At 43.2% G+C, this 27,688-nt stretch overlaps 1 protein-coding gene across 4 annotated transcripts in view; it reads right to left on the bottom strand.

The window, feature by feature from the left end:
- SHPRH (SNF2 histone linker PHD RING helicase) overlaps positions 1-27,688 on the bottom strand; it is a 142,941-nt gene that overhangs the window by 63,165 nt on the left and 52,088 nt on the right. For all 4 annotated transcript variants that reach the window (XM_054022743.1, XM_054022744.1, XM_054022745.1 and 1 more), the window contains 7 exons: positions 24,488-24,739; positions 22,659-22,737; positions 21,915-22,078; positions 21,568-21,824; positions 16,816-16,937; positions 12,669-12,757; positions 10,478-10,570 (listed from right to left, as the gene is read on the bottom strand). In XM_054022743.1, the coding sequence (XP_053878718.1) occupies positions 10,478-10,570; positions 12,669-12,757; positions 16,816-16,937; positions 21,568-21,824; positions 21,915-22,078; positions 22,659-22,737; positions 24,488-24,739 (1,056 nt within the window). The remainder of the gene's footprint in view (positions 1-10,477; positions 10,571-12,668; positions 12,758-16,815; positions 16,938-21,567; positions 21,825-21,914; positions 22,079-22,658; positions 22,738-24,487; positions 24,740-27,688) is intronic.

Genomic DNA, 27,688 nt, shown 5'->3' with positions numbered 1-27,688 from the left:
CATCAGGCCTCTGAAGTCCTATTCCCCAAATCTCCAATACCTATCCCCTTCCTACTAAGGGCTTGTCTATATTATCTGCTGGATTGACAGGCAGTGATCGATCCAGCAGGGGTTGATTTATCGCATCTAGTCTAGTTGCGTTATTCATGTAGCTGAAGTTGCGTAACTTAGATCGATCCTCCCCAGTGTAGATCAGGCCCAAGTCTCCTTACCAGCCACAGAAGAGCTGTTCTTCTGGCTCCCTCCATTCCTCATACAAGCTAGGGGAGATTGATGCCTGCTCCTCCCACACCGGACTACTAGCAGTAAGGGAGACTCTCTCACATAAAATATTAAAAAGGGATTCTGTCCCAACCATCTACTGAGCCCATCACCAGAAAGCCTCTGGCCTGATCATTCCACGATCAGAGATGACAGGGCAACACACCTACCACTATTTTTGCTGCTATGAGGAATAGCTGGACAGGTAAGGAAGGCATGTGGGAGCCAACACAAGAGTACATGGGTGGATAGTAATTAATCAGAGTGGGGTGAGGAGTAGAATATGGAACTGATGGAATTTGGGTGAAGTGGAGTGGAAGCAACCTCTCATGTATCATCTCCGATGGAGGCAGAAATTTTGAGGGCATCTTGTTAAAATTTTGACAGCAGATCATGGAATTTAGCAGCATCCATAAGCACAGTTTAAGACCAATTTATGCCCAAAATATGTATATTTTAATCCCCTCAAAAAGAAAATGGAGTAGATTTTCTCAAATTATTGGTATGTATAGCTATAAAAAGGGTAATAAAGCACCATGATTGTGCTGTGATACAAGAGAAAAAGAAAAAAAGAATGGTAAAGCAATTTCTCTAGTTCTAGAAGTGGAAGCTAAGAAAAGGAAGCTAAATGCACTATTGAGAAAGTATCAAAGCAGAGTCTAAATTGGTGGCAGGTGAACAAAGATATGGGATAGTTATCAAAGACATTTTTTATTAGTGTAACAGTATAATCACAGTTTATGAGAGTATGCCTTTTTCAAATTTAAATTTTGCTAAGAAGCATATATAAATCTGTTTATGCATAGTTGCTTTTGAAAAGAGAAAAACAATTCCACTTTGTGAGGAAAGCTTATGGTACATGTCCTCCAGCTTAAAATAATGCCTAAACTAATTTAATCTCCATCACTATTTTAACTTGCTGCAAAAAAAGGCATCCTATTCAATGCAATACTAGAGAAACACACAAGAGAGATGTGCTATACACATGCACTAGCTGAACATTCCAACAAACCATGGCAATTATGACAAGGTAAAGTTGATGCAGTCTATAAAAGGTTCACAGGTCCCTGCCTGTCATGTTTGGTCAGGGCAAAGTATAGAAGTAAGGGGAATTTGCACCAAAGGAAATCTAAGGGGAAGGATATGTTCTCTCCCTTCTCAGCTGGCTAAAGCGGGGAAAACCTATTGGAATTACTGCTCAGTGCTTTTCAGTTGATTTGTTTTTGTTTTGTGATACTTTGTAGCTTGTTCTCTTCCCCACAAATGAATGGAAAATTTCTTACAGAATTTTCTTTCTGCCAGCAGTAACTCTCTTAATTCTGGATATCTAGGCTGCTCTCCTCTCACTATAGCTTCACAGAGGCAGATCAGAATTTTGGCTCTGCATACTCTGGCCATATCCCCTCTTCTCCTGCTTACTACCAGATGAGTTATTCCAAAGCTGTAACATTTGCATAATTTCACTAACAAAATATTCCAGAGACAATGTAACAACTATGTACATTAGACCAAGGGAAAAAAACAGTCCTATCATAACAATTCCACTTAATATTTGACTCTTGGCTCATGAGTCATCTAGGGTGAATAGAATTGTGGTAGATACTATTTGCAGACAGGAAATTATTGGTAAGTAATTTCCATTCTGCAGCCCAGCATCTCCCACAATTCTGGATGTCCAGGAAGTAGTGAGAAGTGATCAGACAGAGAGTGTTGTGAAAACAGAATTCAATAAATAAGAAGCACTCCTCTTTTCATGAGCTCGGTCAAAGGTCAATATTATTTCTGGGCTACCACCTGCAGCATCTTCCTGCCAAAGGAGATCTCTGCAGAAGATAGATCCATCTTACAGCGATTAATGAAGGTATTAAATGTAGATCAAGTGGCTACTTTGCAAGTTTCTGAAGTGGACACACTTGCTCGTTCCACCCATGAAACTGCTAAAGATCTCATATAGCGTGCCTTGATCATTTCTGAGGCAGGAACCTCTGATGATCTGTAGGCTTCCATGATACATAGTCTAATCCACAAAGCAATGGAGGATTTGGAAACTATGTCCATGGAAGGACATGAATTGGGAGCCCAATCTTCTAGTGTCCTGAGCATCATCTTGTCCTCATGGAACATGAAGTAAGGCTCTTGTATAGATAAGCCTCTGACACTTATCTGGTGGGCAAGACAGCTACTAAGAAACAAGTCTTAATGGATAAAAGCAGCTGACATTGAAGTCAAAGCTTGTCACAGCCCTCCATAGATCTCTGGGATTTGCATTGTGCTCGATACCAGTTGTAGAACCTGGAGTAATTAGAGAAGTATGCTTTTAGTATCAATTTCCTCCTAAAGCAATGTCTTGATGATTCTGAAGGACAGAATGAGACCTTCTAACACTTCCCTCTCAACAGCCAGGCTATGAACTGAAGCTGTTAGTTGAAAAAGAGGATGTCTGGTCTCAATGGGAGCTGGAGTAGAGGTTCTGGTTTTAGGTCTATCAGGTCTGAGAATCAAGGTGTTGGCCAATGAGGAATTACTGCTGCCTGGTCTCATCTTATTTTTTGAGACCAACAGCAGATGTCACAATGTTCGAGACACGGCCCTGTGCACTGGTGATCACGATGGAACTCCGATCAGAATGTCATCCAAGAAAGGGTACAGCTGAGTTCCCTGCAACCTAAGTGTGGCTATTTATCATTACCAATATCTTTGTAAAAACTCTGGGGGACAAGGACAGGGCCAAATGGAAGTGTTCAGTACTGATAATGTTTCCTGCTGTAAGCGAACTTCAGATGTGGATATAGAGATATGCATCCACTAGATCTATTGAAGTCAAGAAGTCCCCCTGGGATAGCGATGACTCTGTAGAGGTCAGGATCTCCATCTGAAACTTAGTTTTCTTCATCCACTTGTTGAACTGCTTTAGGTTGAGAATGGCTCTGATAATCCTCATGCACTTCCAGACCATGAAAAACATGGAGTAGAGCCTAGACAACCTTTCCTCTGAAATTACACTCTCTATCATTCCCATAACAGAAGAGGAGATACTTGGTTCTAGATCAGACTGTGGTTTATAGGGTCATTGGAGCTGCATGACTGGATGAAGAACAGATGGGATAGAGCCCCTAGCTCGAGGGAGTATCCGTGGCTCACTGTCTCCCTGACCCATTTGTCTGTGGTCAGTGGAAGCCATTCCTCTAGGAAATGGGAAATTCTGCCCCCTAGCTTCAGTTCTGGGCGAAGGCAGATATGATCTTTTTCATAAAGTGGATTTGGGGAAGAGAGGGAGGACTAAGGTCCCTCTAGACTTCCCATCCGGAACCTTGATTTCACAGTTTTCCCTTGGAGAATCTGTTGTACTTTTGCTAGTACCTCCATGAGGATGGTGAGCAAAAGGAGTGCCTCTATCTGAAAACTGGCCTGTACTCTCTCCTAGGAGCACTTAGTGGGGCAGGGAGAGACTGTCTGGATTTTGCTGCGTCAACCACCACCTTCTCCAGCTTTTCTCCAAAAAGGATGGAGCCTCTAAACTCAGCCAAGCATAGGACTCCTCGCAAGAAGGGAGGACTCCTGTCTCATACTGAGAAAGAGGGACGATCGAGGAGTAATCTTAAGTGCCTATACACAAATGCAAGAAGCCTGGGAAACAAGCAGGGAGAACTGGAAGTCCTGGCACACTCAGGGAACTATAATGTGATTGGAATAACAGAGACTTGGTGGGATAACTCACATGACTGGAGTACTGTCACGGATGGATATAAACTGTTCAGGAAGGACAGGCAGGGCAGAAAAGGTGGGGGAGTTGCGTTGTATGAAAGAGAGGAGTATGACTGCTCAGAGCTCCGGTATGAAACTGCAGAAAAACCTGAGAGTCTCTGGATAAAGTTGAGAAGTGTGAGCAACAAGGGTGATGTCGTGGTCGGAGTCTGCTATAGACCACCAGACAGGGGGATGAGGCTTTCTTCTGGCAACTAGCAGAAGTTGCTAGATCGTAGGCCCTGGTTCTCATGGGAGACTTTAAATCACCCTGATATCTGCTGGGAGAGCAATACAGAAGTGTAGGGGACAATTTCCTGGTGCAAGTGCTGGAGGAACCAACTAGGGGCAGAGCTTTTCTTGACCTGCTGCTCACAAACAGGGAAGAATTAGTAGGGGAAGCAAAAGTGGATGGGAACCTGGGAGGCAGTGACCATGAGATGGTAGAGTTCAGGATCCTTACCCAAGGAAGAAAGGAGAGCAGCAGAATACAGACCCTGGACTTCAGAAAAGCAGACTTTGACTCCCTCAGGGAACAGATGGGCAGGATCCCCTGGGAGAATAACATGAAGGGCAAAGGGGTCCAGGAGAGCTGGCTGTATTTTAAAGAATCCCTACTGCGGTTGCAGGAGCAAACCATCCTGATGTGTAGAAAGAATAGTAAATATGGCAGGCGACCAGCTTGGCTAAACAGTGAAATCCTTGCTGATCTTAAAGGCAAAAAAGAAGCTTACAAAAAGTGGAAGATTGGACAAATGACCAGGGAGGAGTATAAAAATATTGCTCAGGCATGCAGGAGTGAAATCAGGAAGGCCAAATCACACTTGGACTTGCACTAGCAAGAGATGTTAAGAGTAACAAGAAGGGTTTCTTCAGGTATGTTAGCAACAAGAAGAAAGTCAAGGAAAGTGTGGGCCCCTCACTGAATGAGGGAGGCAACCTAGTGACAGAGGATGTGGAAAAAGCTAATGTACCCAATGATTTTTTTGGGTCTGTCTTCACGAACAAGGTCAGCTCCCAGACTGCTCCACTGGGCAGCACAGTATGGGGAGAAGGTGACCAGCCCTCTGTGGAGAAAGAAGTGGTTCGTGACTATTTAGAAAAACTGGACGTGCACAAGTCCATGGGGCCGGATGCGCTGCATCCGAGGGTGCTAAAGGAGTTCGCAGATGAGATTGCAGAGCCATTAACTATTATTTTGGAAAACTCATGGCGATCGGGGGAGGTCCCGGATGACTGGAAAAAGGCTAATGTAGTGCCCATCTTTCAAAAAGGGAAGGAGGAGGATCCGGGGAACTACAGGCCAGTCAGCCTCACCTCAGTCCCTGGAAAAATCATGAAGCAAGTCCTCAAGGAATCAATTATGAAACACTCAGAGGAAAGGAAAGTGATCAGGAACAGTCAGCATGGATTCACCAAGGGGAAGTCGTGCCCGACTAACCTAATTGCCTTCTATGATTAGATAACTGGCTCTGTGGATGAGGGGAAAGCAGTGGATGTGTTATTCCTTGACTTTAGCAAAGCTTTTGATACCGTCTCCCACAGTATTCTTGCCACCAAGTTAAAGAAGTATGGGCTAGATGAATGGACTGTAAGGTGGATAGAAAGCTGGCTAGATCGTCGGGCTCAAAGGGTAGTGATCAATGGCTCCATGTCTAGTTGGCAGCCAGTTTCAAGCGGAGTGCCCCAAAGATCGTTCCTGGGGCTGGTTTTGTTTAATATCTTTCTTAATGATCTGGAGGATGGTGTGGACTGCACTCTCAGCAAGTTTGCAGATGACACTAAACTGGGAGGCATGGTAGATACACTTAGAGGGTAGGGATCGGATACAGAGGGACCTAGACAAATTAGAGGATTGGGCCAAAAAAAACCTGATGAGGTTCAACAAGGACAAGTGCAAAGTCCTGCACTTAGGACAGAAGAATCCCATGCACTGCTACAGACTAGGGACTGAATGGCTAGGTAACAGTTCTGCAGAAAAGGACCTAGGGGTCACAGTGGTCGAGAAGCTGGATATGAGTCAACAGTGTGTTCTTGTTGCCAAGAAGGCTAACGGCATTTTGGGATGTATAAGTAGGGGCATTGCCAGCAGATCGAGGAACGTGATCGTTCCCCTTTATTCGACATTGGTGAAGCCTCATCTGGAGTACTGTGTCCAGTTTTGGGCCCCACACTACAAGAAGGATGTGGAAAAATTGGAAAGAGTCCAGTGGAGGGCAACAAAAATGATTAGGGGTCTGGAGCACATGACTTATGAGGAGAGGCTGAGGGAACTGGGATTGTTTAGTCTGCAGAAGAGAAGAATGAGGGGGATTTGATAGCTGCTTTCAACTACCTGAGGGGGGGTTCCAAAGAGGATGGAGCTCGGCTGTTCTCAGTGGTGGAAGATGACAGAACAAGGAGCAATGGTCTGAAGTTGCAGTGCGGGAGGTCTAGGTTGGATATTAGGAAACACTATTTCACTAGGAGGGTGGTGAAGCACTGGAATGCGTTACTTAGGGAGGTGGTGGAGTCTCCTTCCTTGGAGGTTTTTAAGGCCCGGCTTGACAAAGCCCTGGCTGGAATGATTTAGTTGGGAATTGGTCCTGCTTTGAGCAGGGGGTTGGATTAGATGACCTCCTGAGGTCCCTTCCAACCCTGATATTCTCTGATTCTATGATAGGACCTGCTTAAAGTGAGTGTCCACCTTCCATGGACACAGCCATAGGTGGTGCCAGGCTACTGAGCTGCAACTCATGGCTCAGCCTGAGAATCTCAGTGCCTCCACTGAGGCACTAGCAACAAATGCTGTTGCCAGGGAGATCTGCTTTAAAATGGAACCAAAGTCAGGGTGATCTCTGTACTTAAGGGCTTTGAGATCTTCCAGCCAGGAAAGAAATGCTTTTGCAAAGCAGGTAGTGACAGGGGTGCTCAAAAGGCGCCCGAAGCTTCAAAATCCTTTTTGAGAGTGGCCTCCATCTTTCTATCCATGTGGTTCTTCGGGTACAACTCCCCCTCTGAGGGAATAACTATATCACTGGAGGGACGCTATAGCAGCGTCCACTTTCGGTATCTCAGTAATAGACCCCTTTGGTTTTTGAATTTTACAGAGCCTACGGTTGCTCCTGTTAATGTGCTTGCCTTCATCGGGCATGTTTCATCATCCCTAATCACTTTCTTGAAGAAGGAATAATGGGGTATTGCAACCTCGGGGGATGTGGGGAGAAATTTGTTCTGAGGCTTACTCTCAGGAGCCTGCTCAGATTGGATTTGAATCATGGAAACAATGTTGTTCTTGAAATTTCTTAGGGGAAAAAAAACGAACAAACAAAAAAACCCTTTTGCTACATTCCCCCTCCCCCCATTCTGTTGGGATTCAGATCTGAACAGCTCATTTTCCTAAGTGGAGGGGGGGGAGGAAGAGGAGTCACAAGACTCATCTCCTGGATTGTGTGTGTGTTTTCCCTTTCTTTTTTGCCTTTTTAGATTTTCAACCTTTCATGCAGGCTTTGGGAGCACAGAAACTGTTGCAGCTTTGGTAAGGCCTTTTGTTGAATACCTTCCTGGAGCCCTCGAGAGGTTTGATTCCGAACCCTCTCTTGCTGGGTCCCCTTATTACTGGGAGTGGGGAACTCACTGTCTGAGTCCTCCTGGTTGGCTTGTGAGGGAGGACCTTGCTTCTTTCCCCAGGGCACTCAGGACCAGAAGGCTCCCCTCTTTGTTCTGCACTAGGTCCCCTGGGACTTACCCCGGGAGACAGGTGGTCAGGGTCCTCCTCACATTTAGAGCCTCTCCCTGCTCTGCACTGGTGTTCTTGGTCCATTTTTCCCAGACTGGAGTTGAGGACCACAACTGCCTATCTGACTCAGACCCAGAACCTAGCAGAGTTAGGGTCGGTTGGCTGGGTACTAGTCAACATCTACATAGCCTGGGAAGGCTGCTTCACAGATAGAGCAGTGCTTGGATTTAACCTTGTGCTTTCTTGGCTGCTCTGCCGTGCCTGGAAGGGAAAGAGGAGCAAGCAGAGGCTCAGGGTGGGTTAAACTCCCAAGGGATTACCTGACCTAGGAATGAGGAGTAACACTTTTCCTCGCTGCTCAAAAGCTGGACAGAAATTGCAAAGTAAGAATGTAAGCAACAGAAACTGCCCCAGTCTGCTGCCATGGAGGCAACAGAAAATCTGTCGGCAAGTGAGAATGGAGGGGGCGTGGCCAGTGTGTGGAGCCAAACATTGATCTACCTTCATGAAGCTGCAGAGTGAAGAGTAGCCCAGATATCCAGAACTGTGGGAGACACTGGGCTGTAGAAAGGATATTAAAGAGACTAAGGGCTTGTCTATACAGTGTAGTAGTCCACACCAGAAGAATGGAGATTCTAATACACGCTAGCATGTTGCACACTAACTGAAGAGTGGACCCTGCTGGCATGCACTAAAAGCTCTCTAGAGCCCCATTTCACATAAGCCAATTAGTGCACAACACATTTGAGTGCACTAGAACTTACACACCTTTGGTGAGGATTAATGCACAGTATAGACAATCCCTGATGCTTGGAAATTTATTTCCTTTCCCTCACTGATGAAACCACCCACCAGCTTAAAGCAGCAAAGAGGAAAAAGTGTTTACTGTACATGAAATTTAGCAGAGGGAGATTCATATACTCTAAGGCCATAAGGGACTATTAGATAGGGCAGAAGCAGTAGATGTGATATAGCTCAATTTTAGTAAAGCTTTTGATGCTGTGTCACATGATCTTCTCATAAGTAAACTAGAGAAATATAACCTAGATGAACCTACAATAAGGTGGATGCACAACTGATTGGAAAACCATACTCAGAGTAGTTATCAATGGTTCACAATCACGCTGCAAGAGCCTATCAAGAGAGGTCCTGCAGGGATCTATCCTGGGGCTGGTTCTATTCAACATCATCATAAATGATTTGGATAATGACATAGAGAGTACACTTATATAGCTTGCAGATGATAGCAAGCTGGGAGACATTGCAAGTGCTTTGGAGACAGAATTAGAATTCAAAATGATCTTGACAAACTGGAGACATGGTCCAAAGTAAAAAGGATGAAATTCAATAAGGACAAATGTAAAGAACTACACTTAGAAGGGAATAATCAATTGCACAAATAGAAATTGGGCAATGACTGCCTAGGAAGGAGTACTGCAGAAAGGAATCTGAGGGTCATAGTGGATCACAAACTAAATATGAGTCAACCATGTAACACTGTTGCAAAAAAAAGCAAGTATCATTTTGGGATGTATTAATAGGAGCATTGTAGAAAGACACGAGAAGTCATTCTTCCACTCTACTCAGCACCAACAAGACTTTAGTTGGAGTACTGTGTCCAGTTCTGGTCTCCACACTTCAGGAAAGAAGTGGACAAAATGTAGAAAAGCAACACAATGATTAAAGGTCTAGAAAAACATGAGAGGGGGGGACATGATAACAGTCTTCAAGTATGTAAAAGGTTGTTATAAAGAGAAGGATGATAAATCGTGTTCCTTATTCGCTACGGACAGGAAAAGAAGTAATGGGCTTACATTGCAGCAAGGGAGATTTAGATTAGAGATTAGGAAAAACTTCGTAACTGTAAGGGTAGTTAAGCTCTGGAACAAACTGCCTAGGGAGGTCGTGGAATCTCCATCAGTGGAGGTTTTTAACAACAGGTTGAACAAACACCTGACAGGGATGGCCTCCTGCCTCAGTGCAGGGGACTGGATGACCTATTGAGATCCCTTCCAGTCATACATTTCTATGATTGTGATCATCTAGTTTGACCTGCTATATAGCAGAGGCCATAGAACTTCCCCAAAATAATTCCTAGAGCAGATCTTTTAGAAAAAACATACAATTTAAAAATGATCAATAATGGAGAATTCAGTAGGACTCTTGGTGAAAAGATGTTAAGAGATCACCAGACAGAGGTGAATTGAGAACTGAATTGAGAAGTTGACTATCATTTGTCACACAACATTCAACAGACCGCTTCGCAAACTTCAGATACAGGTACTTTCCATAGTTTGGTCCACGAGGTGGCTAATACTTATTCCTTCTCCTCTGACACCCTCTTTATATACTGCACTATTTGACCCCAGTCCTGAAAACACTTATGAGAGGTACTTAATTTTACACGACTAGCCTCATTGACTATGAGACTATTCATACGTAAACACTTGTAAGATCATAGTTCTAGTGATTAATATTTAAAGTTTCCCCAAAACATATAATTATAATATAGCAAAGATCAGCACACATGCAGAATAGCAGAAATTGGACATTCTCCTTTCTTTCGCTCATTCAATCAGATGCAATTTTATTAACATGCTGGAGGTTTACCATGGAGTACTTGGCTTGATGATTTTTTCCCCTTTTTTGACATAATAGGAAAAGATGGTTACAGTCTTAAAAAAAAGTACAATCTGCAAAACATATTGTTCTTTAAAATACTGTACATTTACACCAAAAACAAACAACAATCACCTCTTCCTCAAGTCTGCCATCACGCAAGGTTGGTGGTATCCCTGGATGCTTTGCTGCCAGTAGTTCCATCAGGTTGTGTGTAGAATGAAGTCTCTTCACACAGAGAAAAGCAACAATTATCATGAAATACAATATACTGTATTATCTGGTACAGCAACAATGAAATCATTAGTGGAATCCCAGAACAAGGCTATTTATGAGAATAATAATAAATATTTAATTTAAAGGTAGGGATTTCCTCTGTGAATCTTAAAGTACCTTATGAAGGTGGGTATTATTACCCCTGTTTACAGAGGACAAAAATGAGACAACTAGATTACCTGACTCCCCCAAGATCTCATAGCAAATCAGTGAGAAAGTCTAAAAAAGAACCCGTCTTTTTGATTCTCTTGCTTTGTACTCTATATACTAGATCACAGCTGTTCCCCTTAAAGCCATCGTGAGATGCAAGGCATTTATCTTAAAATTTATTCTTTTATAATGATTTTTAAAAAATAAATATGGAAAGAAGTTGTTTATATGTCCCTAAAATAGACAAACTTCAGAAAAGTTGGAAAAAATTATAAACTCTGACCAGCTTCTGCCATTTTACTTAAGTTACAGTAGTATAGTTTTGTTAACAGCATTATTGTTATATCAAAGTCAGAGTTTAAGGCCACAAGAGACCTTCAGATCATCTACTCTGACCTCCTTTGTAACACAGGCCACTAAATACCACCCAGTTACCCCCACAACAAGCCCAGCAATCAGAATTAGACCGAAGTATTACAATCTTAAAGAGACTAAACTACTGTGTGTCACAAGAGGGACAAAGGTGCACCACTGCCCAAGCAAGGTCCCTGCAATGTCAGGGAATTGATTTAGTGAGATACACATTCACAGAATATAAATATAGTTTCCTAAAGGGATACTGTCAATACTTTTTTATTCTCTTTCTTGTGTTATAATGCTCTTAGAGGTATCATTTCTTGTGATATAACAATTTGACTTAGTTCCATTTATACTTCTCCAGGAATCATCACAGCTGCCTTTGTCTATTTCTCTGTCTGTACTCTAGTACCACTGATGTTAGCAGTGATATGCAAGACTCCAACATTACAGCTTGTTAAATTCTATTGTAGACCAGCAGGCGGAGCTCACATTAATTTTTAGTGATGAATCAAAAAAACAGAGGCAAGGCTTTATAAAAAAAGTTTGTTACACTATGGTGACTTTAAACAAGAAATCTGCAGTTCAGTGGACTTTTCTCATAGATCACAATGTTTAGAGCAGTGGTTTTTAAACTTTTTTTCTGGGGACCCAATTGAAGAAAAACTGTTGATGCCTGCGACCCAACGGAGCTGGGGATGAGGGGCTTGGGGTGTGGGATGGGCTCAGGGCTGGGGCAGAGGGTAGGAGTGAGGGCTGCAGCTGGGAATGAGGGGTTCAGGGTGTGGGAGGGGGCTCTGGGCTGGGGCAGGGGCTTGGGGTGCGGGAGAAGGTCAGAGTTCTGGGCTGGTGGTGCAGGCTCTAGAGTGGGGCCGGGGATGAGGAGTTTGGGGTGCAGGAAGGGGCTCTGGGTTCGGGCGGGGCTCAGGGCTGGGGCAGGGGATCAGGGTGCAGGGTTGGGGCATGGGGTTACCTCAGGTGGCTCCTGGTAGGTGGCGCAGCGGGGGTGCTAAGGCAGGCTTCCTGCCTGTCCTGGCACCGCGGACCGCGCTGTGTCCTGGAAGTGGCCAGCAGCAGGTCCAGCTCCTAGGCGGAGGTGTGCAAGCGGCTCCGTGCGGCTCTCTCCCACAGGGACCTCCCTCCCCGCCCCTGCAGCAGAGCCATTGCTCAGGGCAGGGGCAGAGCACGGAGCCCCATGGCCCCACCTGCGTAGGAGCCAGATCTGCTGCTGGCCGCTTACGGAGCGCAGCGCGGTGTCAGAACAGGTAGAAGCTAGCCTGCCTTAACTGGGCAGCACTGCCAACGGGACTGACCAGAGCCACCACGACCCAGTGCCTTACATTCCGCGACTCAGTACTGGGTCCTGACCCGCAGTTTGAAAACCACTGGTTTAGAGTATGTTATATTTGAAGACAGAACAAGTTAACAGTGTCCCTTTGGCAAGCCCCTATGAGAAATAGCTGCATAAGAAATTTAACTGAACAGTCAAGTACATGTTGACATGTTATTTAAAAAATGCATGTGAACTTAAATGCATACTCACTTGCAGCGAATCTGTTTTGAGCTTTTCTTTGTGCTCTTCAGAGGAACGCAACACCTCTCTGTACAGGTCTGCTGCCAATGCATATTCATCTGAAGAATTCAAATCCACTTAGAACCAACACAACATGATTTCTATTTCCAAATGACCACAAATGGCCATCATCTCTAACATATGTAAGATGCCTTCAGAGGGACCGTCTACTATTTACTTGCTGGTTTTTGGGTTGTTGTAAATTGCCTATTTTAAAACACCAATTGAAGAAGAATGTTTTACCCAACATAGTGGAGTTCTACTCTGAAAAGTAAGTCTGTAAGAATGGCATTGTGGGGTACCATGTTTGTTGTTTCTCAATGACTTCCAGAGCAAACAGTCTGTTTCCAAGTTAAACATGATTTTTGCAATTGTCAGACCTGCAAACACATGATGGTTTCAGAGTCAAGGAGAATTCTGCATGTTATATTTTCAAACTTCAAATTCAGCCTTAATGCAAACCCATCGATTACAACATCCACTGTACTGGTGCAACTGAATGCAGAATTTGCCAGTTCATGACTATGAATCGCCACTATCAACAACAATGAATAGTCACTGGGGCAGGGAAAGAATCAGAATGATTCTATAGTTGGTGGTTAGGACACTCACCAAGGAAGTGGGAGACTCAGTTTCAATGGCTCTGCTCCAATGGCTATTTAATTATTTATAAAAAGTGGAACAAGTTCAACAGGAGAGTCTGAGAAAAACACATACCACAATGTCCCATAGCCTAATGGCTAGAGCACTCTCCTGTAATATGGGAGAACCATGTTCAAACCCCTTCTCCACATAGAAGTAGAAGGAGGAATTTCAACTCATGTTTCCCGCATCCCAGATGCGTTCCCTAACCACGGGGCAAAAGGTTTTAAAAGGAAGCCACCTCCTACTATAACTTCTCCACATTCTCCCCACTGACCTTTTTGTGAATCTAGTCCTCTGCTTTTGTCAAAATGCCTGCAGTCACAATGTTTTATTTTGACCCACTAAATTATTTTGATTTACCAAAAAATTTCATTTTTGGTTTTCAGAATTGCCACCAAACCAAAAAATCCATTATTCACCCTCTCTTCTGCCATTTTCACAATCACTTTTCAGAGTGCAATTATAGTTTAAGAGGCCATGTGCACCTTGAGGAAGAAATTAACTGATATTTACTTGAAGCTATATTTGTAAATCATAAAAACACAATTATGTATGCTTTCTTGGACTCCAACAATAAACAGAAGATAGGTAACCAAATTAATAGTCTGGGGAAACTTTTGAATGAGTGTGGTGGTCCATGGGACATAAAAATGTAAGGGTGGACTGTAAGATAATGGTGAAAGTCCTTTTCTAGTTCCAAATATCTTGAAAAGTTACAGGATGGGGAAGTTGTCTAGTACAGTGGTTCTCAACCAGGGGTACATGTACCTCTGGGGGTACGCAGAGGTCTTCCAGGGGGTACATCAACTCATCTAGATATTTGCCTAGTTTTACAACAAGTAACAAACACTTGTGTAGTCAGTATAAACTAAAATTTCATACAATTACTTGTTTATACTGCTCTATATTTTATACACTGAAATGTAAGTACAATATTTATATTCCAGTTGATTTATTTTATAATTATATGGTAAAAATGAGAAAGTACGCAATTTTTCAGTGTGCAGGGACAATTTTGTATTTTTATGTCTGATTTTGAAAGCAAGTAGTTTTTAAATGAGATGAAACTTGGGGGTACACAAGACAAATCAGATTCCTGAAAGGGATACAGTAGTCTGGAAAGGTTGAAAGCCGCTAGTCTAGTAAAAGCTTTATTGAAAGAAGAAAAGGTAAACTGAAGAGACTGTTGAAGTTAATGCAGCTTAACTAAAAATGACATTATGTGATTTGATTTATCTGAACTACTAGGTGTTACAAAACATAGTGCACTTCACTTCACTACACACTTCAGAGTTCACTGGTAATCACCAGGACAACATCCGATTAATAGTTGCAAGTGGGAAGGAACTGAACAAAATTTATACTTATCCTTATATATTTATTCATACGAGATTGTTTTAAAAGTGAGTACTAATACTATAACTAAGGGGGTGGGGAGGTAATTCCATGCAACTCATTAGTTTTAACAAGGATCACTGGGCAAAAAAACCAAACCAGCTGTACTTTTGCTATGAACATTTAGAACTAAGCATCCAAGTAAATTATGCTCCTTGGTAACAGATTCACACAATTATTTCCCCTTGCTTCATTTTTCAGATTTCTGATTAGAACTCACAGAACCCCCACACTGATTCAACTGGAATCTACACTACCATTTATATGCTAATATTCCTTCAACTAAACAGTATTTGCAATGGCAACAACATAATGACTTCTTGTATTTCTTACATTCTCTGTGTACACAGCAATTGCTCCAGACTTGAGGGTGGAAAGTGCTGTCATCACTGCTACCAAACTGGTTATCTTTTGTACCTTCAACTTCAAATGGCAGTATCAATCCTTGCTATTGATGCTATTAAAATCTATTACCACTTACAAACAATGTGGCAAAAGCATCCACGTGTTATACGATATGTGTTATTGAGGCTTTGTGTGTCTCATTTTACTAAAATGTTTAAAATACTATATAATGTCATGATATTCTAGGGAAGAAGCCAAAGATTTCACTGACCATTAGATTAAAGGAGCAAAGTTTAGTGACTAGAATGAATGTGCAAAGGACAAAAAATGTTTCTGATAAGTTAGAGCACCACACATACTTCCACTCTTGCCACTCTTTGCTAGTTACATGTTTGCAGTTCTATTACCTGCACAAAACCTTTGATGTAGCTGTCACAGTTCCAGAGGTAGCTGCATCTCTGACCCAGTCTCTCACCCCTCTTAGATCTCCGGCCTCTAGCCCAGTGGTCTCCAAACTTTTTTGATCGCGCATCCCTATCAGTAAAGAGCATGCACCCCCTGCCACGCCGAAGCAAAAAAAAAAAAAAAAAAAAAAAAAGGCCACTCAGACTCCCGCCCGAACTGCTCTAGCCATCACCCTTCTCAGGAGAGTCCTGTGACACTCTCTCTAGGCTGGGTATTTAGGCACCGATCTTCCCTGAAATTCATTCTGATCACCTCAGCAAGTCTGACTTTAGTTCAGCACTTATGGTCCTATTCTTTCAGGGGCAATGACAGGGTTAACCTGTGACCAGCCAGCCTTCATAAAGGAAAGTACTATTTATTCACAACAAAAACATTATAGAGAAAACATCTCAAACAGTAAACAACTTATATGAAGTCTTAGCTTGTCACCCATCTTCCACATGGAGATCCTGGCAGGTACTATCACAGGGCCTGTCCCTCCGGCTCACAGTCTCATATCCATTCTTGGATCAGGAGAGTGTGACCTCTCTCCAAGGTTGTCAGTTTACTGGCAAACAAAGAACCCAAAACAATATATTCTTGAACCAGATCAAACCAGTTTATGCAATTTTCCACCGGGGTGAGGCTTCTCCAGACTGGTTATCTGCCTAGGGATTTGAATCAGTCACCATCTAGTGATTTTAATTCTTCCAGGAAACCCTTTAGCTCCCACATGAAGCCAGAATATAATCCCTACCCCAGAAAGATACACATAACTTTTACAAAGTTGATACAAGAATCTTTGGATATTCCAAGTGTCCATTGTATCTGTCACAGTAGCCACGGTCATAGCCCTAACAAAAGTGAGAAAATAATGGCCCTAATTCACCTCACCTGCACCAGTTTTACACTAGTGCAACTCAATGGACCTCAATGGAGTTACACTTGAATTACACCAGTGTGATAGCAAGAATCAAGCTAGATTTGTTGCTTTTATCCTCTCTTGATTAGACCTTAAAAAGTGAACATAGAAAGTGTGTTACAGGATTAAAAAAATTGAAAGTGCCGTGATGTAGCTCCCAATATACTGCACCTCTTTCTTCCCTGTCAGCCCAGAGAAATGTGTTGGCACTTCAGATGCTGCCTGTATGATGTTCCAGTTTTCTATGACCACATATGCACTTTTCCCTGAAATCAATGGACCTGCCATTTTGCTATGATGATAGCTAACCTCATGACTCGCCCATCAGACAGCGTGAAGTAACATACTGTAGCAATCTGCTTTTACCTTTAATTATATGGATACCAGCTAAACCATTGAGAGCACACACCAGTTGTCGATGGGCTTCCTCACATTCGGTTCGACATTTCTTCTGCAGTGAAGTCAGTAGCTCCTCCATGGTCATGGTGCTGAAATAAAGATCTAATGGATCAAATTTGAAAGAAAAACAGATACTACACTTGCATGAAAGGTCATATCATGCATGGCAGATATATCATGCAAACATAGGTTTGCCACATGATAAATATTCTCAAGGACAATAGAGTGACATGATTTAGTTTTAGCAGTCACTCTCTTTCAGCTGCAGCGTCTGCACACATCTAGTGCCCCAATCACTAATCTAACTGAGGGTATATGTCAAGAGAATAGGAATGAACTCCCCCATGTTGTGGAGACTTGGGAAAAGTAGACCTGCCAGAACTCCACTGTCAGGAATTTCTCCCATTCCTTCATTCAGAGCCACTATGTCCAAGTCTCTACACTTCAATAATACAGCACCATTCCTCCAGAGACAAGGAAATAAAGGCCATTCTTGTAGAGAAAGAGCTATACAATCCATTTTTAAAAGCACCTTCCCTCAGGGACCAATTCATTACTTCAGCAACATGACAGCTCCACCAGCCTCTCAGGGACCTGAGGGTATGTATTGCGGTAAAGAGATGTTTCCACATTGTAATAGGTCTTTCTGCTTTTACTTTAATTATTATTATTATTATTTGTATTGCTGATACACATAAGGGCCAACTGAAAAAAGGGATCCCATTGTGTTAGGGGTTGTACAAATGAAGAATAAGCAACAGTTCATGAGCAAATCTAAATAGACAAAACAAAGTACAGGGGAAAGGAGATACAACAATACAAGCAAGTGAACAGAGTGATGGTTGGCAAATGTCACAGTAGTTACACTATGTTTTCCTTCCTTTAACTTTTTTTAATTCTCTGAGTGGGGTTTAGTTAGCAGGAGATTAGCTAAATAGAAAGAAAAAGGGAAGGAGAGGGGTGAAAGGGAAAGGGCAGGAGAGAAGAAAGAGGGAGGGAAGAATGAAGGGAGCATGGAGGGCCGCTGGAGTCAGGCTGAGATGAAGAGTTTGGGCAGGAGGATGTTGAAGCAGACAAGCAATCAGCATGAGAAGAGAATGACCAGAGTAAAAATGGTAGAAATCAGCCACATCACATTAGTGTCCAACCATCCCTGCTAGGCTGCTTCTGTGCCTGAACCTGCCAGCTTGAGATTCTGGTTCCAGGGCTCGCTCCTCCCTGGAATTTCTTGGCTTGGGGATGAAGGGGTATTGTATTGTTCCTCATGTCCTGGAGGGAAGGGGGAGTCACCCCTGCACAGTCTGGATCCAGGATGTGAAGGCAGGGAGAGGCCGCATTGGCTGGGCCCCATCTTCCCCTCCCAGCAATACTGCAGTACCTACTAAGGCAGGGGTAGCCAACAGGGGGACCACAGGCCAAATCCAGACCGCCAGATGCTTTTGAACAGATGTGAAATATTTTTATTTACTTAGTATCATCGTTACTGCATTTTTTTTTATTTTCTTCTTCTCTGGAGTCAGGACCTTGACTATATCTTGACCAAGAAATTAGGACCTTGACAAAAAGTAATTGACTACCCCATACTAAGGTTTCCCCTTACCTTTGCTCCTGCTATCTAAAGTTTCAATGTTCCTGCTGCCATGCCAGTGTGGGAGATGGAGGTGCTATTGATTTAAAACTGCAATTTATACTGAGCTACATTTCTCAGTTGTACTGGCAAATATGCAATGCACCTGCTGCTCATATTCTGCTTAGCTCTAGTCAGTGCTATTAATCTTTTATTTTCATAAGCATGGAGAGTGAAAAATTTCTAAAAGCAAAACAAAAATAGCACATAGTTTCATAATTTGTAAGGCCTGGTCTACACTAGAAAATTAGGTTGGTTTAACTATGTTGGTCGGGTTTTGAAAAATCTACACCCCTAAGCTGCGTAGTTAAGCCAACCCAACTCCCCATGTAGACAGGGCTAGAACAACAAAAGAATTCTGCCATCAACCTAGCTACTACCACCTCTCAGGGAGGTGGATTACCTACTCTGACAGGTAGCATCTACACTGAAGCACACTGTAGATATCAGGAATGGCAATATACAAAAACCTGTAGGAGAACACTTCAACCTCCCTGGCCACACAATAGCAGATGTAAAGGTAGCCATCTTACAGCAAAAAAACTTCAGGACCAGACTCCAAAGAGAAACTGCTGAGCTCCAATTCATTTGCAAATTTGACACCATCAGATCAGGATTAAACAAAGACTGTGAATGGCTATCCAACTACAGAAACAGTTTCTCCTCCCTTGGTGTTCACACCTCAACTGCTAGCAGAGCACCTCACCCACCCTGACTGAACTAACCTCGTTATCTCCACACTGATATATACCTGCCTCTGGAGATTTCCATTACTTGCATCTGAAGAAGTGAGGTTCTTACCCACGAAAGCTTATGCTCCCAGTACTTCTGTTAGTCTCAAAGGTGCCACAGGACCCTCTGTTGCTTGTAACTCTAACTCAGGAACCAACCCATGCAACAAACCTCGATGCCAACTCTGCCCACATATCTACACCAGCAACACCATTACAGGACCTAACCAGATCAGCTACAACATCACCGGCTCATTCACCTGCACGTCCACTAATGTTATATATGCCATCATGTGCCAGCAATGCCCCTCTGCTATGCACATTGGTCAAACTGGACAGTCACTACGCAAGAGGATAAATGGACACAAGTCAGATAGCAGGAATGGCAATATACAAAAACCTGTAGGAGAACACTTCAACCTCTCTGGCCACACAATAGCAGATGTAAAGGTAGCCATCTTACAGCAAAAAAACTTCAGGACCAGACTCCAAAGAGAAACTGCTGAGCTCCAATTCATTTGCAAATTTGACACCATCAGATCAAGATTAAACAAAGACTGTGAATGGCTATCCAACTACAGAAGCAGTTTCTCTTCCCTTGGTGTTCACACCTCAACTGCTAGCAGAGCACCTCACCCTCCCTGATTGAACTAACCTTGTTATCTCCATACTGATTTATACCTGCCTCTGGAAATTTCCATTACTTGCGTCTGATGAAGTGGGCATTCACCCACGAAAGCTTATGCGCCAATACTTCTGTTAGTCTTAAAGGTGCCACAGGACCCTCTGTTACTCTCATAGAACACACTCCAGGCGTCAGTTTCCTTGTTTCAATCCAATTCTCCTATTCACCACAATACTGGGCACTGAATTCTTGTTTATTCACATGCAAATAAAGGAAGCCATAAGCAAAATCTTCTGCATGTTCTGGGAATAGTCCATTGCTACAGACAGGACTTGTTCACAAGAAAATATATAACAGTGTCTCCAAACTGCCTTTTCTTACAATGTGTTTACTGGGGGTTCATCTTTTATTGCTAATCCTCCACTGCAATTGCTATGCTGCTGTCACTCATCAACATTCCACTGAAATCAATGCAGTGCTAGGATATTCCTGGTGCATTCAGTAGCACGGCTTGTATGCTGCCTGTCTACATCATTGGAATGTTTGGCAGTACTCAAACAGTAATGTGCTATGGATTGGTGGGAATACTGGTATTTCCCATGTTCCACCCATGCTTCCACAGTTTTAAAACTATCAGGCAGGAAAATCCTACAACAGATTGTGCTGTTGTGCAGTAGCTACAGCAGCAGACACGCATAATTCTACATTGAAGGTGCCCTGCCAGGAGAGAGGAGGAGGAGGAACTAAGGACACAGAGGGATAGACACACAGGCATGAAGACAGCAGAGAGGAACAAAGGAAAAAGTGGTTGAAAATAGAAGAAATACATTCACATTAAGGGACAAATTTGATTCTTTCCTGCCTGTGTCAGCAAAAGCTTTAAAAAAAAAATGCAGAAAAGACAGTGCTCTCAGTCCCTGGCATAGGATTATGCACCTATACCTTGCTCTCTAGCAACCCACTGTTGCTAGCCAAAGAGCAGCACTCACTTGCTCAAAAGGAGCAGTATTAAACCATTTTTGGCTAAAGACAGGGCTGGTGCAGTGATGGCCTTCTGGGGTGCATGTGAGGGGAAGGGAAGATCTTTACAAGTGTGCACACAAAAGTATGCAAACAGATTTTGAAAGTCTAGCCCTAAATTTATTTTAAAACACAAAAGTTCTTTGTTAGTAACAGTTTATTTAAAACAAACCTATAATGTGCTGCTTATTCACTCTGTGAATAACTCTTCTTATAGACAATGAATCCTGCAGGCTAAATAGGCTCACTTGTTTTTTCCTAGTCAGTTTCATTTTTCAAGTTCTCATGCTCTAGTGCAATGTTTATCAGCAAACAGGGAAGACAAAAAATAAATTCCACTGAATTTAGGATCTCAGTTTTGTATCCCATCATAAATATGGTAACTCCACCAGCACAATGCCCCTCTTCATCATAGTAAAAGGTCAGTCCCTGGAAGAGTGCCAATTACAGAACTATCAAAATCACTTTCTCAGGCACCTAGGAATTACTAGGAATAATAACCTTATTACACCCTTCTCAGCTTCTGACATCAGATAAGATCATGCCTGATTCAGCTAAGCTGCAAGTGGCTCAACTAGCAGGTATAATTTTTGACTGACTGTAACAACATTGGCCCCTGATCCTGTACCATTAAATTCAATGGGAGCTTTGCCATTGATTTCAATGAGTGTAGGATCAAGCCCTCAGCACCCAATTTAAGCAGTGGTAAAATTCACCTTTTCTGCAATGGCAAGAATTCCCCACGAACAGCTTGTGGATGACAGCAGGCCTGCCTCAGCCGCAGCAAAGGGTACAGAATAGAAGTGACCGTTCTCCTGTCCAAGCTGCTAAGTTTAAGAGTCCAATCAGAAATCTTCCTGAGTTTTGCTAGTGCATCTTGGCAGCACACTTCATGCTGACGATGATAAAAGTGTCTCTCCACAGGAGAAAAGTGAAGCCAGTGTACATCTTCTGTCTGAGGGGGAATCTGAATCTGCAAAGTAAAATGAAATAAAATAAATAAATAAAATGTTTTTGGTGAAAGTGCTATTTACATACAATTTTTTTTAAAGTCCATATTTACTTGATCAATCACGTCCTTCTTTGCTGATCTCCACATTATGTTGGCAATTAGGTTGTAGAGAGGCTGAGGATTTTTCCTACAGTAAGGTCGATACAGAAGCTGATCCCACCAATGTTTGACCCAGTAAGGATCAACTCCAAGAAAAAGCACTAAGCCATATAGATCTGATAAAAGAAGAAGATTACTTTACTGTATGCTATTTTAGAACGCCACACCAAAAAAAAATTCTACAGTCATGTCACCAGGTTTGAAATACCTAAGTGCTTAAATCACACAGTTCATCGCCCTTCTGCAGAAAACAGATGAAGCTCCATGCAGTTTACTGTGTGCTGTGGTCTTTCAGCTGAGACCTTAAATATCAAGGTCCTGTCTGTTCTGTATAACTTTAAAGATCATATGACACTTTCCATAAGAGTTAAGAGTTTTCGCTAGGATCTTGTTTAAAAAAAATAATAATACTGCTCTCCATCATTATTTTGCAACCTGCAATGCACAATTGCTTACTGCCTACCACCCCAGCGGTGGCTGTAATTCAGTAGAGTTTCATTCCTTCAATAGCATCTTAATATTATGACAAAGGAAATCAGTTAAGTCTTACAATCTATAAGCATTCTTCTCTAGGAATATAAAATATCTACTGCAGGAATCTAGGATAGGAATATCAAAATTGGCAAGTTTAGTTGTCTCTCCTAGAGCCCCAATACATCGGGGGGGGAAAAACACCACAGACTATACAAAGCTTACCTTCTAATCCTCGCTGTACAGGAGTGCCACTGACACACCAGCGATTGATTCCACTCAAACGGAGTGCCATTTCTGCAGCCTAATGAGAGAAGACAGGAATAGCAATAAGTAGAAATACATGAAAAGACCGCAAGAGCCAAGAAAAAGCTCACTCACTCACTCTGAAGAACCATGACTGTATGTGTCAGCTTTGCAAAACACTACTCACCAGATATGCCAAACCTGTGAAAATTGGGCTTGTTTTTGGCTTAATTGGCTTGTGAACTGCTTGTTGGCTAGTTCTGGGCTTGTAGCTTGTTGATTCTTTTTTTGATCAGCTCTTGGCAAGCAGAGGCAAGGGGGGGAAAGGGAGTCAGGGTGCACAGTGCGCCCACCACAGTCCCAGACTGCACACCTGGGGGATCTAGTCACAATAGAGTGTTGGGGTTCTTATGGATTGGCTTGTTTGGGCCTTGTTTTGAAATGGGATTAGCTTGATTTTTGGCTCATTGTGAAAGTCGGTGTGCTTATTTACCGCCTGAAAGTTGGCAACTGTGCTACTCACCTAAGTTGCCTGTGGAGAGCAGTATTTTTGATTGACAGGTAAGAGACAGATCCTTTTATTATTATGTTAATGAAAAAACTATGGGCAAGAAGATATTGTGCCTGGGATGATGAAGAGAAACATCAGGGTCATTAGTACAGTACAGTAAGAGAACTTAGTAACTTTGATTCCACAAAAACACAGATTTCCCTACATGTGTGGCAACTACAGCATCTGCTTACATGTAAAAGAAAGGAACTAATCCAGAGCAACAGGTCTCAGATTGCTACCTCTATAACCCTTGCATGTTCCAGACAGAGTTTGCTGTAAATATGGTCCTGGCTCTCCCCGTTTCTATCTGTAACTCCCATTAAAAGACAGCTAAAATTACATTAAATACTTCCCTGACATTACTTTTACATGTAAGCAATTGATGTATTTGCTATATAGATATTAAATAATAATTTGGGGGAGTGAAAGTGATACACACTTATTAAGACATTCACTCTATGGAAGAGTGAGAACCCTTGTACTACAGAAAACTGATATAAAGCAGAACTGATACACCTATGTTTGTCTCCCCACACATGCACGCGCGAGCACACACACACACACACACGGAAGGGCTCTAGTATGTATATATAGCAGATTCATTATGCTTTTATTTATTTTAAAAACAAATGGATCACTTGACAGCTGATGAGCACTATCACAGATCTATTCAAACTGGATGAAGTGTTTACAACAAGGAAGTAAGTTAACTGGGTGTGTGTAATACACATAAATCAAGGGATAAATTGTTATGTGAGTAGGATTTTCTGTTAGCATTTTTATCTCCCTACCTTAGGTAAACGCTATCTAAAATAATCTACCTCTGCAAACTGCTAGGATGAGCCTGAAGAGCTTCTCGAGTCATTGCTGACTGTTTTATAGTTTCTAGACCTAAAGGACATATTAGTGCCTGTAAACCATGTCACTGAACAGGCTAGTGCGTTCTTTGAAACTGTCAAACACTGTATACAACCTGATGACCTAGTTCTTTAAACTGTTGGTATAAATCACGTTAAATACTTTTTGAGCTAGATACACATCACAGCCTGCCAAAACTCCAACGGGGAACCATTTAATAGTAAATATCTCAAGAGGAAGCAAACCATTAGTCACTTCTGAAGAACAGATTACAAGGACAAGTTTATGTTTATTACACGTTAAGAGTCAAGAAGCAGCTTTATCTTATTTTTTTCTTTAAGTTACAAGAACCTTGTCAAACTTTTTCAACACAGGCATGCTCAGGAGACTTCCTCACCTTTGCAGTGGTGCATTCAACCATTTGTGCTTCATCTAGGCAGATCCTCCACCACTCTACTGCTACTAAGGGACTTGGGATGGCCATATACCGCTTCTGGTTCCTGAAACGGCGCCCATCTTCACTGTTACTATGAGGGATGTCCACGTAGTTCAGCTCAGTGCGAAGGACATCATAAGTGGTGATGACTACCTCCTGCTCTGCTAACATGTGAGGCTGCAAGAAGCCATGTTTCTTCACACCTTGATACACCTACACACGTTTATATATACAAACATGAGAGCAAAGACTGAAGATAAGAAATACTTCATAATGAAGTGTTAGAGCTCTTCATAGTTTTACAGAACACACACTTAAAATGTTCTCTGCATAATGTAGCGTTAGTTCATAAAAAATGGCTACTAACCTTTTCGTAATTGTTGTTCCTCAAAATGCGTTGCACATGTCCATTCCACATGAGGTGTGCATGCATCACACTCACAGTTGCCGGGGAATTTTTTCCTTCAGTGGTATCTTTCAGGACAGCTCTAGCATCCTTTGGTGCTGCACGCTTCTGCATCGATATAAGGGGCCTGACTGGCTCTGCACCCTCTCAGTTCCTTCTTACTGGCTAACTCCGACAGAGGGGCAGGAGAGTGGGTCATGGAATGGACATGAGTAACACATTTAGAAGAACAGCAGCTATGGAAAAGTTAGTACCCTTTTTTTTCCCCATCGAGTGCTTGCTCAAGTCCATTTCACGTCAGGTGACTCCCAAGTGGAACCTTAGGAAGTGGGCTTGGAATTCATAGACATGCGGCTTGCAACACTGCTCTACCAAACCCAGCATCATCTCTAGCCTGCTGTGTGATGGCATAGTGAGATGAAAAGGTATGCACCAATGACCAAGTTGCCACTCTATAAATATCCTGGATTGGGACCTGGGCCAGAACCACCACTGAGGAAGCTTGAGCTCTCATCGAGTAGGCAAGTCAAGATGGCAGGAGGTGGAGCACCCGCCTGCTCATAGCACATGCAAATGCAGGAAGTGATCCAGGATGAAATTCTTTGGCTGAAATTGTAGGCCTTTCATCCTGTCTGCTATTGCCAGGAAGAGCTGCGTGGACTTACACAACAGTTTGGTCCTTTCTGTATAGAAGGTAAGGGCCTGCCTAACATCCAGTGTGTGTAGACGCTACTCCTCCCTATTCTTGTGCGATTCCAGGAAGAATACTAGCAGAAATATAGACTGGTTACTATGCGTGAAACTACCTTTGGGAGGAACGCGAGGTTGGGAAGAAACTGTACCTTATACTTAAAGAACACCATATACCAGGAGGGGCGAGGGGGGGCTGAAATAAGGCCCCATATCTCTGAGACCATCCTGGCTGAGGTAATCAGTAATAGGAAAGCGACCTTCCAAGAGTGGTACGACAAGGGACATGATGCCAGCTGCTCAAAGGAAGGGCCTGAGAGTCTTAACAGGATCAGGTTTAGGTCTAATGGTGGAATGGGTTCATTAATTTGTGGTTATAATCTCTATAAGCCCTTAAGAAAGTGAATGGACATTTTATGTGAAAAAAACAACAACCTACCATCCATTGGAGGATGGAAGGTGGAGATGGCCACTAGGTGAGCTCTAACTAGCGAAATGGCTAGGCCCTGCTGTTTCAGATGAAGCATATACTCCAAAAGTGAGTGGAGAGGTGACCTCATTGGGATGACCACAAGGAGAAATGCTTTCACTTGGCGAGGTAAGTCACTCTAGTAGATGATTTCCTACTATCTAGCAATACCTGGCAGACTCCGAACAGGCCAGATCCGCTTCCATGGAGCTTCCACGCAGTCAAGTGTAGATTCAAGTGGTGCAATCGGCTGTGGTCTTGCGAGATCAGGTCTGGGAGGGGAGGGAGCGGCATTGGGTCACTCCTGACAGATCTGAAAAGGTGCAAACCAGTGCTGGTGTGGCCATGCTGGGGCCATAAGAATAACCTTTGCTCTATCCTGCTTGACCTTGAGTAAGACTTTGTGCATGAGAGGAATTAGGGAAAAACACATAGAACAGATGCTTTGTCCAATGGAGCAGGAAGGCATCCGTAAGCAAGCCCAGGCTGCACCCACGTAGAGAGCAAAACTGCTGACACTTCTTGTTTTGCTTGGTTGCAAACAGATCTCTGAGGGGAATCCCCCACCACTAGAATCCCCCACCACTGGGGTGAAGGGACCACTCATGGTGAGAGGAGAAAGATCTGCTGAGGTAATCTGCCAGATTGTTTCAGGCTCTTGGAAGGCGAGAGGCTTTGAGATGGATCGAGTGCTTCACACAGAATAACCACAAGCAAATGGCCTCTTGACACAGGGGGGGGAAGAGCATGTCCCTCCCTACTTGTTGATGTAAAACATGTCTGCCATATTGTCCATAAGGACTCACTCAACCTTGCCTACAATCTAGAGTATAAACACCTGGCATGCTAGGCGAACCATTCTGAGTTCTCTGACATTTATATGTAAGGAGAGTTCCTCCTGGGACCACAGACCTTGAGTTTGAGTTGCTCAAGGTGAGCTCTCCAACCTAGCTCGGATGCATCCAAAGGTTAGGGATACTGATGGTTAGGGACTGATGAAGGGAATGCCCATGCCTACTGAACAGGAGTCCCTTCACCAATCTAGAGAGGCGAGGACCTGGGTGGGAACTGTAAGCACCGAGTCCAAATGATGATGGCTTGGCATGTACGCTGAGGCCAGCCACACTTGAAGGGGTCGGAGGCACAGTCTCACAAGCGGTACTATGTATGTGCATGCGGCCATATGATCCAATAGTCTAAGGCAAAAACAGACGGTCAAGGAGGACGGAGTTTGCCACAAGGCTTTTACCGGTCCAATAATGGCCTCATGGGGGGCGAGGGGGAGGGGAGGGGTCACCTTCGATAGGCTCACAGCAGACAAGTTTTCAACCAGGCTGTGGAAGGACTAACTACCTCCACTTCCAGCCCAAGGTTCGAGGCCACTCTTTTCAACAGCTCCTGGTGAGCTACTTACTAAGTCATTGTGTGGGAGGGGATAAACACACCCCAAACACTGCCTCATCTGGGTGAGGAGGAAGAAGAGGATGGCACCAATTGGGTCCCATAAATCTATGTCCTGATGCTTGGTACCACAGTCCATGTTGGATGCCAGTCATATGGGTGGGGGCACTTCATTCCGACACTATGGATTACGAGC

Source organism: Malaclemys terrapin, chromosome 3, assembly GCF_027887155.1.
Source record: "Malaclemys terrapin pileata isolate rMalTer1 chromosome 3, rMalTer1.hap1, whole genome shotgun sequence".
NCBI lineage: Eukaryota > Metazoa > Chordata > Testudines > Emydidae > Malaclemys > Malaclemys terrapin.
Note: the sequence above shows the minus strand (reverse complement) of the source record. Positions and strands in the feature narration are given on the sequence as shown.